The 17021-nt window shown below is 42.3% G+C and overlaps 1 protein-coding gene across 2 annotated transcripts in view; it reads right to left on the bottom strand.

The window, feature by feature from the left end:
- Positions 1 to 17021, bottom strand: part of HCN4 (hyperpolarization activated cyclic nucleotide gated potassium channel 4) — a 104148-nt gene that overhangs the window by 73031 nt on the left and 14096 nt on the right. For both annotated transcript variants that reach the window (XM_075043993.1, XM_075043994.1), the window contains exon 2: positions 372 to 795. In XM_075043993.1, the coding sequence (XP_074900094.1) occupies positions 372 to 795 (424 nt within the window). The remainder of the gene's footprint in view (positions 1 to 371; positions 796 to 17021) is intronic.

The following is a 17021-nucleotide window of genomic DNA, read 5'->3' as shown; positions in this document are numbered from 1 at the left end:
TCTTTCTGGACCTTTTGGGACTCTGAGGGGGCAAGACCCCACTGTCTGGCTAACTGCTCCAGTCACAAGCAGCTCTGTAACTACACACTTCCTGCAGGGGGTCCACCTGTACTTACTCTCCTTCCAGCCCACAGATTATATATATTATGATTGTGAAGCATATAGTACAGTCTCAAGTGACTAAGTAACAATATGCTGAAGGTCCTCTTGGGAACCTGCTACATGCAAAGCATTAGACTCAAGACACAATTCTTTAGCATTCACACTGGGATTAAGTAGGAGAATGGACATTCAAGGAAAGCACTTTTGTGTAATACCAGAGTAAGTGGAGAAAAGATTTAGGATGCAAGTGCATCACAGCCTCTGCTCACCTCCTCCCACTGATGAATATAGCGGATGAGCCGGGAGAGCCGCAGTAGCCGCAGGAGGCTGAGGATCTTAGTGAAGCGTACGATGCGCAGTGCCCGGGCTGTCTTGTACACCTCAGAATCAATGCGGGTTTCAACGATCAGGAAGATATAGTCCACAGGGATGGAGGAGATAAAATCCACCACAAACCAGCTCTTCAGGTACTTCATCTTGATCCTCTGTGGGTCTAGGATGATCTCTGTGTTGTCCTCCACCACAATGCCTGTTCGGAAGTTGAGGACAAGGTCGATGAGGAAGAACGTGTCTGAAACCACATTGAAGACAATCCATGGGGTAGTATTTTCATCCTTGAAGAAAGTGATGCCCACAGGGATGATGATCAGGTTCCCTACCATCAGGAGCAGCATGGTCAAATCCCAGTAAAACCTGGACGGCAAGACAGAGACATGCGAGATCAGCTATAGTGTAGGAGATCAGGGAGCCCAGGTCAACAGAACTGATGTGCTTCATACATCTCTACTGTCATTCATTCCTTATGCTCTGCTAGTCTGCCTGATGTACTCAAAGTGCACAAGCTGCTAATTAAGTACTTAATATCATAGGAACACTCATCTTCTGGCTTAGAGGGTTCAGAAAGGAATTGAGTACATGGCTGGACATGCCCACTTGAAAACTTCGACTGGGACTTTAGAGCCACCCAAGAGGAGACTGACATACTTGCAGTTACTACAATGACTGTTAGGTAAAGAGAGAGAGAGAGAACAAGGATTTGGAAGGCCTCAAAGTTCGTATGCCAATAGAGCCATTTGGGGTTAAAATCATCAGGCTTGCTCCTACTGCCTGATCCTTCTTTAGAAGTAGCTAGCACTGATAGCATTGGGATCAGGATGGAACTGAAGACCGCGCTGTGATCTACAAGGTTCAGTTTAGATTTCCTGCTGAGCCAAGCTTACGCTGAGCCTGGACTTTAGGAGTTTAGTCCACACTCGCTAGACTCCTCTGTTGTACAGAAATAATCAATAAAGCTTGGAGTCATGTACCTGGAAATACCTATTTCATTTCTAAAGTAAGCAATGACAACATTTAACTACTGCTCCATGAAGCACAGTCTCCAAGAAGCTTGTCTCCACTTTAGTGGCAAGTCAACATTATCCAGTGGGTGTTACAACAACATTCATTTTTGGTTTTGAAGGCACACACAGTCTGAATATAGTTCCTCATTCACTTGTTTGGGATTTTTTTCAAGATTTTCCCCAGGTATTAGTGTAAAAGATACACAATCACACAATGTTACCACAACTCACCCAGACAGAGGAATAAAAACTTTCCTGGGTTTCATATTTTGTTGAGGAGTCTCACAAAGGAGCCTCATTGCCCAATATAGTGGCGGTCCAGTCCCCTCCAAATGTCTCACATGTAGAGATGCCAATGGATTGTGATTTCATACTGCCAAGATTTCATGAGCTCTACACTGTATATTACAGGGCGGCTACTATAATATTGTGAGGTATCATAAATAACTTGTGTTATGATGCACTTGTCGCAGCAAATGAGCAAAGTACACAGAGCAAACCGATTACCAGGTTTGGTTGCTTAAACCTGAAGATGCAACATGCAGAAAGCTGCAGTGGCTCTTCCAGTCAGTCACACAAATTAACATGGTGTTTACATTATTATTAATCTCTTGAGTACCAAATAAGCCTAACTTCCTAGACCATAAAAAAGATGACAGCAAGTTAACACAAGAGAGAGAATTGAGCCTTCCTTTAAACCAATCATCTCAATAGTGAAGTCAACAGCATGACTCTGGATTTACAATGATGTAACAAAGGAAACTGTTGGGTTTGCTGAAGAAGGACATGCACATGCTGCTTCTCTGTCTGATGGATTACAGTCAAAATCACTGAAATGTTTTAGGAGAAATAATTTGCCTTAAAGATCCTCAAAATCTAGCTTTGATAAAGAGTTGTTCAGCTTAAGCCTGGGCCTTGGACCAGACTGAGCTGCTGCAGAACAGTATCACTGTAGTAAGGCAACTACACCGATGCGTTAAACTCTCAGCTTAAGCCTGAGCCTTGGACCAGACTGAGCTGCTGCAGAACAGTATCACTGTAGTGAGGCAACTACGCCGATTCATTAAACACTCAGCAGGAAAACAAAATGGAAAGAATATGCCTTAAAAGCCTTCTCTGTATAGATTCTCTCTCCCTGTTAAGAATATAACACTTTAAAGCACCTAAAAGCATATTTAAGATTCCAGCTATTACACACGTACAGACAGGGTCACAAACCAGCAGCACACCAGCGATTCTCAGAAACATTCAGCAGAGGCTGATGGGAATGGATTTCAGTATGAGCAAAGGTATCCACTAACGAGGTTTCTAAAAATGTCATCAACTGTCTCTTTCTTGCTCTCAAGGTGCCATGCCCCTGCAGGCAAGGTAGCCTGCAATCCTTCACTTAGTATAAAGGCACAGTTGGTGCTGGTAGACACTCAGCAATGAGATTTGTCCATATGCTTCTAAGAGCAAGGCCATGTCACACAGTAATATGCATTAATACTGTACAAATCCATGTCGCGGTCTTGCTTATTAAGGGCCTGAGATGATGCTGCAGCTTTCCTAGTCGATTAATCCAGATAATCGCACAATAGCAGGAAGTCTGGAAGCAGTGTGTATATTATTACCGAAAATAAATAACCTCCCAGCCATCTTTAATTTGCCTTAGGGGATACAGAAGGAGATATGCACAAAGAAAATTATTTTTCCCAAGTTTCAAATTAATGGCATGAGACAGACATGGCCACACGTGCAGAGATGTAAAGGTAAGTAGCTTTCTTCAAAGATCTTTGGTTTTTTGTGCCTCTTATTTTTAGACTGGCTGGTGATTTCAATACTTTGTGGCAACTGGGGACAATGACAGCAGTGGCTAGGATGGCTCACAGTTTAAGTAAGATGTATTCCACACACACAACCCCAGTAAAATGCTCTCTGCCTGACTGTAGCTCTTCCTGCTACCCCAGTCTCTTATAGTCAAGCATGGTCATACCATGGTCAGCTGTCCCACATCCTGATTTACAGCATTTCTTCCTGTTCCAGTTCTAAGACCTTCAAACTCACTTCACACACACTCTTCAGTCCCAGTCTGCTATTACTGCTAAACTGTCCACAGAGAATCATGGTTTGTAATGTGGGCAAGGAAAGATGAAGTGCTAAAATTCATTGCCTGGTGTTTCTTAAACCACAGTTCTCCTCAAGGGTGTACTAGTGACTCAAGATTATTGTCACAGGCTCCCCTCAGTTCTGACCTTTAAAGCCATCACTTACAAAACACAGTTTTATCCAATGCACCCCTGCTAATAAAAGGGTATCCAAGGTGTCAGGGAGGAGATAATCTTTGGACTCTGCAAAGGAGGCAGAAAAAGCTGAAAAACATGAAGAATTTGGTCTGCACACCAATTCCAGCATAGGAAATTCACCCGCCTCTACAATGTAAACTGCCTAGAAGTTAAAATTTAACTATTAAGATTCCACAGCTCCCGAACATTTTAATTTTACCCACATATGAAGTATGATCTGCTCAGGGTGGCATCACTGGATTTAGACTGAACAGACTCTCAGGGACCACAACACCTCAGAGGTCTAATATCATCCATGTGTCATTTTGTATTTACACTGAGGAACATCTTTTCACTCCCTGTAAATTATTGGCCAGACTGACTAACGGTGCATGTAACGTACGCAAGGGCAAGCACCAGCTATTAATAACCGATGTTTTCTGTACTTCTGTTGTTCCTTTCACCCAGGGATTCCACAGAGCTGACAGTGATGAAATTGGCTCCGCTGCACCCATGAGAAGCAGATAGAGTCATTATCCTTGTCTTGCAGATAGAGAAGCTGCATGGCAAAATTAAGAGAATGGGATTTGTCCACGGAAGTCTAAGGCTAAATAAGGGTTAGGACCTGAATTTGATTCTTGAGTCTAACCAGATCTGAAGCTATTCATATGGCTTGAAAAAGAGTTTAACAGAGATGCATCTCATGGACATCTTCCTCTGATATCCTGTCTTCTTCTCAATTCTCTTCCTGTTTTCAAAAGCCTACATAAAAAATTAATAAATATGAATGTATTGTTTTATTATAGTTGACACAGTGCAACTGAACAGCTCACAGCACAGGGAACAGCCACCACTATATAAAACAGATGTCTTGTTCAAACATAGTTGTTTTTTATACTACATCCTGCTCTATGCACACTTCTTAGATCTGAAAATCACATTTTAACATGCACTGCTACCTCAAATCTTTTAATTCCTAATATATTATTTAGTTGTAACAGAATGCATCTGAGAATTAGTGTGGCAAAGACACTTCAAGAATATATGCTCTTTAAGCATAGTTGGTGTCACTCAGTTGATTTGATAGTATGTACGCTTCATAGGTATTAGTTTGTGGGTCTTGACCAGAAAGTTAGATCATCTTTCTGTTCTGTCTAGTGCATGATGTAACAGCAGGCTAGGACTATTGCTTTCGGATGTAATTGCTTAAAATTAAATAAACCTTGATTTTTCAAAACTATTCCATGATGCAGTGTAACCAATTACAGTGCATAAGCTCAGAAGGATTGTGACCAATTGGAGAGAAAATAGTAAATTGCAGCGGTTACCCTGGTCAGCATCACTGTGTCAGTATGGCATTCAAAACCTGCCCCTGAATGGGGCACATCTGTGGCCTTAACTTCTGTTCTTGCTCTGTAGTGTTTGCACTGTCAAGAGAAAATAGACTTGAGCAACCTCACCTCTAAATTAACAAAGCTTTTTGGATGTTTTCATTTCTGCTGAAAGGCAGCCAACTCTGGGTTGAACTGAGGTGCTACCTGAAAGTGCACAGAAAGGAAGCAAAAATAAAAATGCATCTAACTGAAAATGCCAGGGAGCCACAATATTCTCACCAGCAATGGAATTTAGCTCAGACACCGTGGCCAACCTTCCTAGCCTTACAAGAACAGATCTTTAATGAACGTATCTTGCTAAAACCAAAGCCAGAGACAAATCTGATTGCTCTACAAAGCCCAGGCAGGAGCACTGGCTCGGCGCTGACTCAAGAAACAGAGTGCCACCTACTGAATCACAAATGACATCTCCATCCTCTGCTTTGCATGGGAAGGAATTGCAACATTATTCCTTTAAAATACTGATGAAAATCTGCCCTTTTCTCCAGGGTGGCAGCTCCCTTCCCCTGCTCTGGATTGCATGTTGAATTAGACACTGCTGTGCTCACCAGCAACTATCCTGACAGGAAAGAGGTCGTGCTTTAATTCCCAGCACTGCTAGTCAGGCTAGAAATAGAAATCATCTTTTGTAAAGAGCATTAGCGGATGTCAGTGTGGCTGGAGCAGCAACGGTGGGAGGAAAGTTTACTCCAGAAAGCAGCCATTCACATAGGTATCTGAACACAGAGGAGAGAGAAAGAGAAAGAAGCAGGAAGAGATCCTTCCCTGTCTTTGGAAGCATTCCTTCCCCCAGATATGAGTAGGCGTATTTCTACTGGAGAGTTACAAACTTTGCATTATTCACAGAGATAATAGGAGGAACACGGTGATTCACTGCTCCTAAATACACTAAAGGACACTTACCAGCTACCCAGTCCAAGAATTCACTTGCTAGAAGAATTCATTTATTTATAGGGAGTTATTCAAATACCTGTGCACTTGAAAACCTCCTTGAAATGAATACCCACTAAAAAAAAAAGAGTCAAATGATGACTTACAAAAATATTCTGCACGCTATATAAGGGGAAATGATTAGGGGGACCTAGCTAAAGGATAAGACAAACAGTTTTAATTCCTTCTGACCAATCTATGCAAATAATATGTATCCTCTGCCATCCTGAATAAAACCCCTGAGAGCACTGATAATTAGTGATGCATTACGACAGCATGAGGAAAAGAGTTCTGCTGTGTCCCAGGCTCCTCTAGCCTCCTCTAGAATTCCCTGGCTGCCTGCTTCAGCAGCACTGGCTGCTTCTCATTCAGCCATGGTTGTCCCTGTCTGCTAGAGAACATGGGCTGCACCAAATTCAACTTCACTGCCAGTTGTTGCTATGCAAATACACAGAAAATAAACAGTGGAGATACACCCAGGGCTGATACAGTGGTTAAGGGCTACACTCAGATTACCTGCACCTGTGGGCCTAAGGAAGATGTTCCAACTATCTCCTCATGATGACAGTAAGGAGGCAGGACTGGAAGCCCTGTACAGCTAGCAGTCTGAACTATTTATCTTTCTTTTGAACTTAGATGCCATAGTCATCATGATGCCCCAGCTGGGTATTAGAGAGTAAGTGGTTTCAGTGAGTTATTAAGAAGGGATACAATTCTGCATGTGATTAACTTTCCTATCAGGAGCAGAAGGACTATTAGCTAGTGATGAATTTTAAGTGCTTACATAAGCAGGTGTATGAATAGGGTTATCTCACAGTACAACATCCGCTACAAATGAGATGTATGCCTTAGAGCACTTTGCATCCAGATTTCTTAAAACTCATGTGTTGTCTTTGACAAAATTTTCATTTAATTCAACTGTCAGTTTTACTTGAGGCAAAATAATTTCCAAGGTCTGTATTTAGCCTTTGACTTAGATTATCTCCAATCTACATAATTGCTCACCTAATCCCCTCTGAACAGTGCAGAATTCCATACTGTGTTTCGAGTTTAACACATACGCTCATATTATTACACTAAAATGTAATTACATGGATTTTGGTGAGTGGAAAATTAAGAAAGCTATTGCTTATGTAATACTTCAAAATGGCACTTGCAGTCCAAACAAGGTAGCATGTTAGCTTTTTATTGCTTCTCATCAATTTTTAAATCTAACACTACATTATAAAGCAATAATCAACACCCTGCATTTTTGAAAGTAATGTCCATACATTAATTAAATCCCAGTAGACATAATTAAGAAGGTATTATCATCCTATATTACAAATAGATAGACTATGAGATAGTAAAGATTTAAGTAACTTACTCAGAGGTAGAACTTCTATCCGGAAAATACGGTTGCCTAGTTTCAGAAGAGGTTTCTAGTCACGTTATATACTGTAATTTGATCAGTAGCAGCAAAGGGGAAATTTCCTTTCTTTTCCATTGTAAAAATACAAATATACACATTATGTAGTGATATTTTTATTCCAGCTATAATACTTGACAATTTGCAAACAACACGTTTGAGGCACTGATGCAGTTAACCAATTATAGTACATTGTGAATTATGCCCTTTCTTTAACCTACAAAATGCAATGCATTGTATCAATATGAGTTAGCTTAAATTATTAGTTCTTTGATAGTACCTACAATACACCCACTCTACTGTCAGGCTTCTTAAAGAGATGAAGATTTGCATGACATCCAGAGGGACTTGGACAAACTCCAGAACTGGACCCATGTGAACCTCATAAGGTTCAACAAGGCCAAGTGCAAGGTCCTGCACCTGGGTCGGGGCAAGCCCCAGTATCAATACAGGCTGGGGGATGAAGGGATTGAGAGCAGCCCTGTGGCAAAGGACTTGGGGGTACTGGTGGATGAAAAGCTGGACACGAGCCAACAATGTGCACTTGCAGCCCAGAAAGCCAACCATATCCTGGGCTGCATCAAAAGAAGCATGGCCAGCAGACCAAGGAAGGTGATTCTGCCCCTCTACTCCGCACTGGTGAGACCCCACCTGCAGTACTGCATCCAGCTCTGGGGTCCTCAGCACAGGAAAGACATGGACCTGTTGGAGCAGGTCCAGAGGAGGGCCACAAAAATGATCCAAGGCCTGGAATACCTCTCCTATGAAGACAGGGTGAGAGAGTTGGGGTTATTCAGCCTGGAGAAGGGAAGGCTCCAGGGAGGCCTTATTGCAGCCTTTCAGTACTTAAAGAGGGCTTATAAGAAAGATGGGGATAAACTTTTTAGCAGGGCCTGTTGCAATAGGACAAGGGGTAACAGTTTTAAACTAAAGGAGGGTAGATTTAGACTAGATATAAGGAAGAAATTTTTTACAATGAGCATGATGAAACACTGGAACAGGTTGCCCAGAGAGGTGGTAGATGCCCCATCCCTGGAAACATTGATGGTCAGGTTGGACTGGCTCTCAGCAACCTGATCTAATTAAAGATGTCCCTGCTTACTGCAGGGGGGCTGGACTAGATGACGTTTAAAGGTACCTTCCAACCCAAACTGTTTTATGATTCTGTGATTCTATGTGACAGAGATTTTTACAGGAGCAGTCAAAAGAATTGAGGACTAGTAAAGCAGACCTTATGTCAAAGGTAATCTACCAAGGAATGTGTTTGTCTGAACTACATAACAGCTCAATGCTCTCAATAAACACGGAGTTTGGTAGCTGTTGGCACAGCCCCTGCTGCCAGCGCAGTCAGAGTGGACGACAGACAGCACCACAGTGGGCAGCCCTCTCAGACAAGCCCAGGCTTTTACTGCTGTGATTATAAAAGCCTTGGACCTTGCACTTCCCACTGGCTCTGGTCAAAAACTGCAAAACACAAGGTGAGCTCATTACCAGGGGAGTTACCTTTTTCAGCAAGTATTAGCTAAGGAGAAATGGCAAAGCCTTTGCCTTTGTGGGCTCTGGCCTCTGCAGGGAGGGAGAACGTGCCACATCCCGGGACCTCCAGGGAAATGTCCCCTCTAGTGCTCTTCTGGATAGCTGGGACACTCAGCATTGCTAATAGGAGCTGCTAGAGGAGCCACCAAGAAACTGTGGTGACTGTCCTTCACAAAAACTAGATTTATCAAGATAGAGACATTGCTATGGCCTCCATTTAGTCAGTTTAAAACAGGTTTTGTGAATCAGCCAAGGCAGAGAGTCCTGACGTTCTGTGACTTTATTGGAACAACTTGTGTCTCCTGTTTTTCTGTCTCAGAAAACCCAAGCACTTTGCATTATCTTTGTGCTGAAGTGCACCAGTCATAAACCAAAACTACGTTAAGAAAAGTATTGCTCGAGCATATTAAAAAAAAAAACCAACTTGAACGGTATCCTACAGAGCTTTCACTCAGATAGGGAACCTGATGATAGAATTTAAGTGACTTGGCTAGGACAACAGCACTCTATTAGATAGAGCTATCTTTCACTCAAGTTCCTCCAAATGCCATATGGTGTATGTGAACAGCAAGTGGTATCACTAAGCTCAGTTTCATGGAGAGTGAGCAAACCTTGCAGGGTATCATTTCATTACAGTCTGAGACACGTCAGGACAGAGAAGTTCATGAAGGCTACAGCACTGCTGCCTGGCTTGCATGTGTCCTGGGATAATGAGGGTTCTGGACATCTAATCTGTAAAGTCAATGTCTACCACCTAACCCTGCAGTGTGCTTAATAGAAATTGTATAAGCATTTTCAAGAGTTTTATGTGCAATCTGCCATTCGATAAATGCAAATGTATTGGAACATTTACACCTAGTCCTTGGTCCGCAGACATACTGTATCACACAGAAACAACATGCTCCTGCACTTCATTTCCAATAATGCTGAAACACAAACATGTCACAAGAATAAGAAAAGTCATGGTGGATTCTGCACGAAGTAGTCAATTGACCAGTCTCCTCAACTCCCGCTGCCTTCCTGCCTGCAGATATCATCTTCACAAATTAAACCATATCTTAAATCTATACTTAGAACCCAATCTTCCCAGAAAGGTAAAAATAAAGATTTCATTTCCCCTTTTGGGGAATGCACACACAGAAACAGAGATAGCCACAAGAGACTTCGTTTGTTCCGGCTCTAAATTTAGAGCATGGAGGCCAATAGAGCACACATCCCATTTCCAACTGAAAACAGCATTAGTAATATTTTCTCACTTGCCTGGATGCAGCTATTACTAGCTCATGGAGAACTCCCTTGTAACAAGCTGCAAAAGCAGTGAAATTTTTGTGGGTACTACCTATAGGAAAGCTTATTCCCTCTCTTTTTGAAGGCCCAAAGGAAGAATATTTACACACTGAACCTAGACAATTTATTGCTGTTCTCATAGCACCAAGGTGATCAAAGATATAAATTGCAGCAGTGGCTGGAGACACCATTGGGAAGATAATATGGTACAGATTCAGTGGGAGATGTATAAGCACAAGTTTCCTCTAGAAGGAAACCAGGTCAGTGTAACCACTGGCAAACCAAGCACTAACCTGTCTGGACAGACTCCTCTCCCTGCTAGTGGTACGTTAGACCATTTCAGGCTCCTTGTTGAGGGAAGGTATAGACAGATTGCACACCAGCTGCTGGTGGTCTGGGATCACCTCCTACAGAGCCACGTCACTGCCTAAGATGTGTTCCACTGCGTGGCTGTCTCATCAAACTTCATCAAAAGAAACCTGCAACACCACATCCTCCCAGAGTTAGAGAATTTAGTACAATTTTCTATTTGTAGCATTTAACCAAAACTGCGCTCGTCGCAGAAAGCCCAAGCCAGAGAGCTTAACCCTCTCTTCACATCCCACCCTACTGCACTCATAAATATTTCTTGATTCCCCCCTCCTCTGCCCCCACCTCCATGCTGAATCCCAAAGGTTTTCAAGGTGTTAGATGTGTATTGATTTCACAGAACTCCCAGAATACATTATGTATGAGACTGACATGCTAACGGCCTGGCAATTCTGCATTGTTTGATCTTCTGAAATCTCTTGCTTGTATGAATATGGAAAAGTTCCTTTTTGTTTGCTGTCCATTGATCCAGACGTTGACCCTTCTCTGTGTGCATTTATCTCTGATGATTTAATAATGAAAAAGACCAATAAACTGAGGAAAGGAAGGAAGCCCCTTTAGGGGGACCTATTGCCATGGAAACCTGCCATACATTGTTACTGTAGAGAACGGATAGATCAATAAGGGCTGCAGCTTCCAAGTCATCATGAGTGTGTTGTGGAATGTGAAGGACTAAAGCCTAAAGACATGCATAAGTTGTGACATTATGAAGTTCAGGCCCTGGCCTATATCCAACATCTAGCATGAATCAAATTCAAATGTTCGAGCTGTCTGTTAGAAAGGTGGATCTGCACTAGTGAGTTCTGAATTGTGTCAAAAAGCAGCGATATTGGGCCAAGGGTGTGATTTGTACCTAAATATATGAAGGAAAGCAACTGTATCTTATTTCAGTGCGCAGACTGCAATTTCTCAGAGACATACAGGTGGAGATTTCAAAGCCTACTTCTCTGAATCTGATGTTTCACTGTTACTTGCCAGAGTATTAACAGCAGCTCACACTTACAGGATTCGGTGCTGCAGGTACAGACTTTACATCTACATAGATGATATAGATATATGTACGTATGTGTGTTAGTTCAGAATAAATGCTACTGCAAGAGTGGCAGAGGACATACAACACCAACTGATGGAACAGGTATCTTCCACCAACTTGTCTTCTTGGTAAATTACAAGGATGACAGGCTGGAATCTTAACTATTTTGTATTGACATGGCTCTCCTGACATAATATGAGTTTACACGAGATGAGGATGTCAGCCTCACCACCAAGAACCCAATTTTACTAAAATTAAACACTAAAATAGGGCAGAGAGATGAGATGAGTCACATAACTAGATAAGAATCACTGTTTAGAAAGTGGGGGACAGTGGAGAGGACATTGCTCTGCTTTCTGCTAGCTGTTGTTTTGCTTTGGATAGACAAATTTATGCCCTCATGCTCTGCAGTAGTCCACACAGAGATGACAAACACATGCAGCAGATAAGTAAGTCATCAGCCAGGCTGAGAAAAAGACTTCTAGCCATTCAAGATGCTAAAAATGTTCCTCCTAGGTATTGCTATGCCACAGCTTGGTGTTGATTAGGAATAACAACCCCAGCCTCCCCAAATGGAAAGTGAGGTCAAACAGGAGGTCTCTCATTACAACATCTAGGCTCTCATAGAGGCTCCTAGAAACCCAGGTTTGGGGTACCCACCATAACCTTTGAACCATGCACCACCAGGACAACCATCACCTCAGCAGGTCACTGGTGGGCTTAAGCAGCCTTAGAAACAACTATGTATGTTGTTTAGCTGAGTAGCTGGCCATTTACATCCAGTTACCTTACGATGAAAGACCAAAAAACAGAGGAAGAGCTTCCTGTGCCTGAGGAAGGATCAAACCTGAACCTGATGCAGCTGTTGTTCAGCTACATGAAGCAATTTACTCAGTGAGACACATCTCTGCTTGCAGAATAAGGCACACATGCTCTCATATTCTCTCTTAAACTTTTAAAGTTACTAGGATTTATGTCTGAGACAAGCAACAGCACCTGCCAGATTTCAGCACCCATGCACGCTTATTCCTACCACTCTGTGTGAGCCCTAGATATGTCAGATGGGCAGGGAGACAAATTTTAACCTCTTTCCTGCTTAATGGCAGGATGGGAATCCAAAAAACTGCCAGAAAGAGGTAATAGAAAGTAGTTTGGGGTTTTCCAATGGTCTGCTGGAATGATCATATTCAAAGCTGTGTTACTCTACAGGCTCAAAACTTCCTCAACCACATGCTCACTGAGAAGAGAGAAAGCCAGAGTGACAGAACACGTTGCCTACGTGTAGCTTTCATCCCTGACAAGGACACTTCACCACAGACCTAGCGGTTACACAGCACAGGGATAAGAAGACCTGGAAGAGAGAGTTCACTCCCAACTTACACTCCCAAGTCAAATGCCTTCTTTAACAGGTGTTGCTCCTGGGTTAAAAACACTTTGGCCAACAGGGATGGCAACTCTAGTGCAAATTTTCTGCCTACTCTGTGAACAAAAGCATGGCTTCAAATGTTAGAGGCTGAGGAGGCGCCAAAGGAGCAATGTGTAAGGACCATGGATTGGGATGGATGGAGTATATATTTTGTACTGTTTCCAAACTTCAGCTCCTACTGATCAGTATTATTTTATAAGAAACAACAGAAGAACACTGATTTACATCGTTACTTTCAGCCCTGGTGGGAAATGTTAATGCTGGCGTCACTGTTTCAGACAAACTTCAGCACCAAGTGCCACAGCCATAAGCCTCTTTCTGTGGGGAAGAGAAGATGGGGGTGGAAGGGAGTGACGAGGTAACAAGGTAGTGACTATGTGTGTTTCAGTTTCAAAAGCAGAAAGTAGTTTTCCTCCCCAACGCTCCTGCTGCTAACATCAGACTCTTGTTTGCAATGAGTTATTCAGGCTGGATTGGAGCACAATGAATCCTCAAAAAGACTAATGCAGCTGGGATCTTGGTGCTATTCAGGTATCCGAGACCCCAGACAAGAGATGAATCACCTTCTAAAAATGCAGCAGTTAAGGAAAAAAAAGTCCAATTGCCTCTGATTATTTTAGGTCTCAGAAGAAACATACTGTGCTAAGGCTATGCTTATCTAAGGCATCCACGTGAATCCACTATCCCCTCCAAACACTGGATGCTGAATTAATTACTGCATGTACTGAAACAGTATGTAGCTCACAAGAGATTTTTTTCCTTTTGACCTCAAAGCACTTTATGACAGGTGGCTGAGTCTCATCCTCAGCATCTGCTAGCAGGGGAAACTGAGGCACAGAGAGGCAGTTATTTCCTGAGTGCCTCACTCCCATGCAAGTCCACAGCAGAAAGGAGAAGAGAGACCAGGAATCCTGACGTCCACTCAAGTGTCTTAAGGGCACTCAACTCGGCTCACAACTCGGCACTTCAGCTCTACAGAAAGGCACTTCCTTATGCAAGGAGCCACTGTGCTCCAAAGCCTTTTTCAGTTTATTTGTTGTCTCCACAAACATATCTGCGTTGAACTGACTGAAATGAGGAAACCCAGCAGAAGCTTAAGGGCAGCAGGAGACTTGGGGAAAAATGAGGAGGACTTGGTGCATACTCTGAGATAGGAGAATGAAAAACTCAGAAACTGGGCATTTAAAATATATTCACCCCTAGAAAGGATACTGGCAGACACACTTGCCCAAAGAGGGTGCTTTGAATCACTTATTATACAGAATATAAAAAATTCAGTGGCCACATTCAGGGCATATAAGGCTTCTCCCCTCCTGTCAGACTGGTAGGAGCCATTTTGGCTTTTCATCTTCCTGTGTGGCATGGAGCATGTTACATGACACCCCTGTAAAGGAAGCAGGTGCTAGGCGATCTGTGCATTTTCACTTAACACACATCTGGCTTTTGCCAAGATGCAGGATGTTGATGGATCTCTCCCGCTCTTTCCAGGACATGCTGCAAATTTCTGACTTCTGATCTTTTGTAGAAAGGACACAACTTGTGATGTGGTGGGGATTCCCAGGGGATTCTCCTTTATCAAAGCTCTAATCCATGTTGCAGGGTCTCAGTGACCCACACAGTCCTCTCCAGCCGTTTGTTCCAGTCAAGAAACCTTCTGAAGCAAGTTGTAACTGCAGCTCCTTCCTTCCTCGCCATTCTGAATCACCATTACGATCAATGGGAATTTGCATAATACCTCTCTTTAAAAAATTATACAACACTGGCTGCAAAACACAGCAGCTTGCTGTAACTCTACTGTCATGTCCAGTGCTGCTCCTCCAATATATATAGTACTTTTCTGCCAGACACATCCAGACAAATAGTGATGGGCACCATTAAAAAATGCTTAGATAAATCTTTTCCAGTATGGGCTGGACTTGATCTGCTCTATTTAAGTCAATGGAACACAGCCTTTGAGCCCTGGGGGAGCAAGTGCCAGCCCTAAATCATTTCTTTGATTAATTGTTCTTGGGAAGGAAGAATTCATTAAGCATTCTGCTCAGCAATTAGAAATAAATATATTTTTAGAATGAACAACCTGCCAGAAACAAGTTGTTTCAGAAATATATTCAGATTGATGCAGCCCATTTTCCATCAATACATAACAAGGAGGCTCCAGCCTGCCAGTTTGCATCCTACCTAGAGGGACACTGCAGAAAAAGGTAGGACAGTCCTGTCACTGAAGAACTACTAGACTGTGCTGTCTACACAACTCAAGTTCAGATTCTGTGAGCAACTTGCTAGAAAATAATGTAGTTTCTCTATATATTAGTTTTCCAGAGATAAAATGGGAATATATATCCTTGCTATTTCACAGAAATATTACAAAGCTATTTCTACAAACAGCTGGGACAATGCAGATATGATAGTCATGAAAACCCAATAAATAATGAAAAAAACCCCTGTATTTGCACTTCAGCATCAGGGCTCAGACATGCTATAAATTAAATATGAAATAATGTGAAATCTCTTTAAAGACTTTTGGACATATGACCAATATAATTACCACAGACTTCAGGTATAACTGAAACATGCAAGTAGTTTTGTTGACAAAGTAAACAATTACCAAAAGGATAGCAGGATGGGTATCTATTCCAAGGCAGTGATATTCAAGCACTTTCCTGCCTATTTAAGGTGCAGATTCCACTGACAAATGAGATGTAAGTATATATTTCAAATCTACCTGTTTTAAATTTTAAATCCCCTTACTTCAAGGCAGGAACTCACCACAGAGCTCTTTCTATTTTCTTTTCCTCTTTTGGTGAGGACAAGGTCTATTCATGCCTGAAGCCCAGAGAAGCACATGCAACTGCAAGATGGGCAACGGCACTTGGAGGATACCACAGCCCTCCTCGCCAATCTAGAAACATGTACTTCTGGTCCCAAGTCTGGAAGAAGAAACCCTAAAAGAACCTAAACATGCTCTTGGTACTGAAAGTTACAGCCACAAAAGACTATTCCAGACCTCTAAATTTTGTGTCTTAAAAGACAAGACATGTCTTATCCTTTGCTTGTGGTGCCTAGAGGCAAGACTGTTCCCTGCCCTGTTTTGGGTACCTAGGACAGTAGCAATGTCTCAATAAATTCCAGCTTTTCCAAGAAGCAACACAAGAATGCGCTCTCAAAGGCCCTCTTCTCTAAAACATGGTATATACTTGCAGTTTTTTACTTCTACACATACAGGACCCAGTTTCAAGGCCACTGTAGCAGGCACTGACTTAAACTTTGATTTCAGCAGGAGCAGGAAGTGCTAGCATATTATGTAAATTAGCCAGGAACCTGCACACTTCAATAATGCTTGATTACATGATTTCAATGTTTTTCTCCTTTTTAGTTAATCTAGTCCTTCTGTTTAAGTAAGCTTAGTAGTAAGGCAAAAGCTAGGGGTTTCCTCTGCGTTCTTTCAAATTCATCCCACCAGAAATATATGTGATATGACTCAGCCCAACTGGCTGGCACTCAATAGATCACAGGAAGGCTGAGAAAAAGAAGTATAAAGATGGTTCAGTGATGTGGGTACCTGGAAGAAAGCTCTGCAAGTCACTTGAGCCAAGATCCTCAGCATACCCTGGTTTCAGTGGAGAACAGTGGAAGGTCTTCCACTGGAGTCCAGGAACAGCAGATAGCAGGTTAGCTCTGCTCTCAAGTATATCAAAAAACATTTTAGCTCATTAGCTATTCAGATTGTAAATTAGGGATCTCCTTTATGAAAGACATCACTGAATCAGAAATAGCTATTTTGTGGGTGATGAGCAGAAAATTCAGTGCTCTAAAATACTTCCACTGTAGCAACAGAGAGCTAGCCTCACTAAATCCTGCTTTGAAGATCCATTCCACAAACATCAAAATGTGAATGTAATCTGTTATCTCTCACTGTAGTGCAGTATTAGCAG

This window comes from Buteo buteo, chromosome 13 (assembly GCF_964188355.1).
Source record: "Buteo buteo chromosome 13, bButBut1.hap1.1, whole genome shotgun sequence".
In the NCBI taxonomy this organism is placed as follows: Eukaryota; Metazoa; Chordata; class Aves; order Accipitriformes; family Accipitridae; genus Buteo; species Buteo buteo.
Note: the sequence above shows the minus strand (reverse complement) of the source record. Positions and strands in the feature narration are given on the sequence as shown.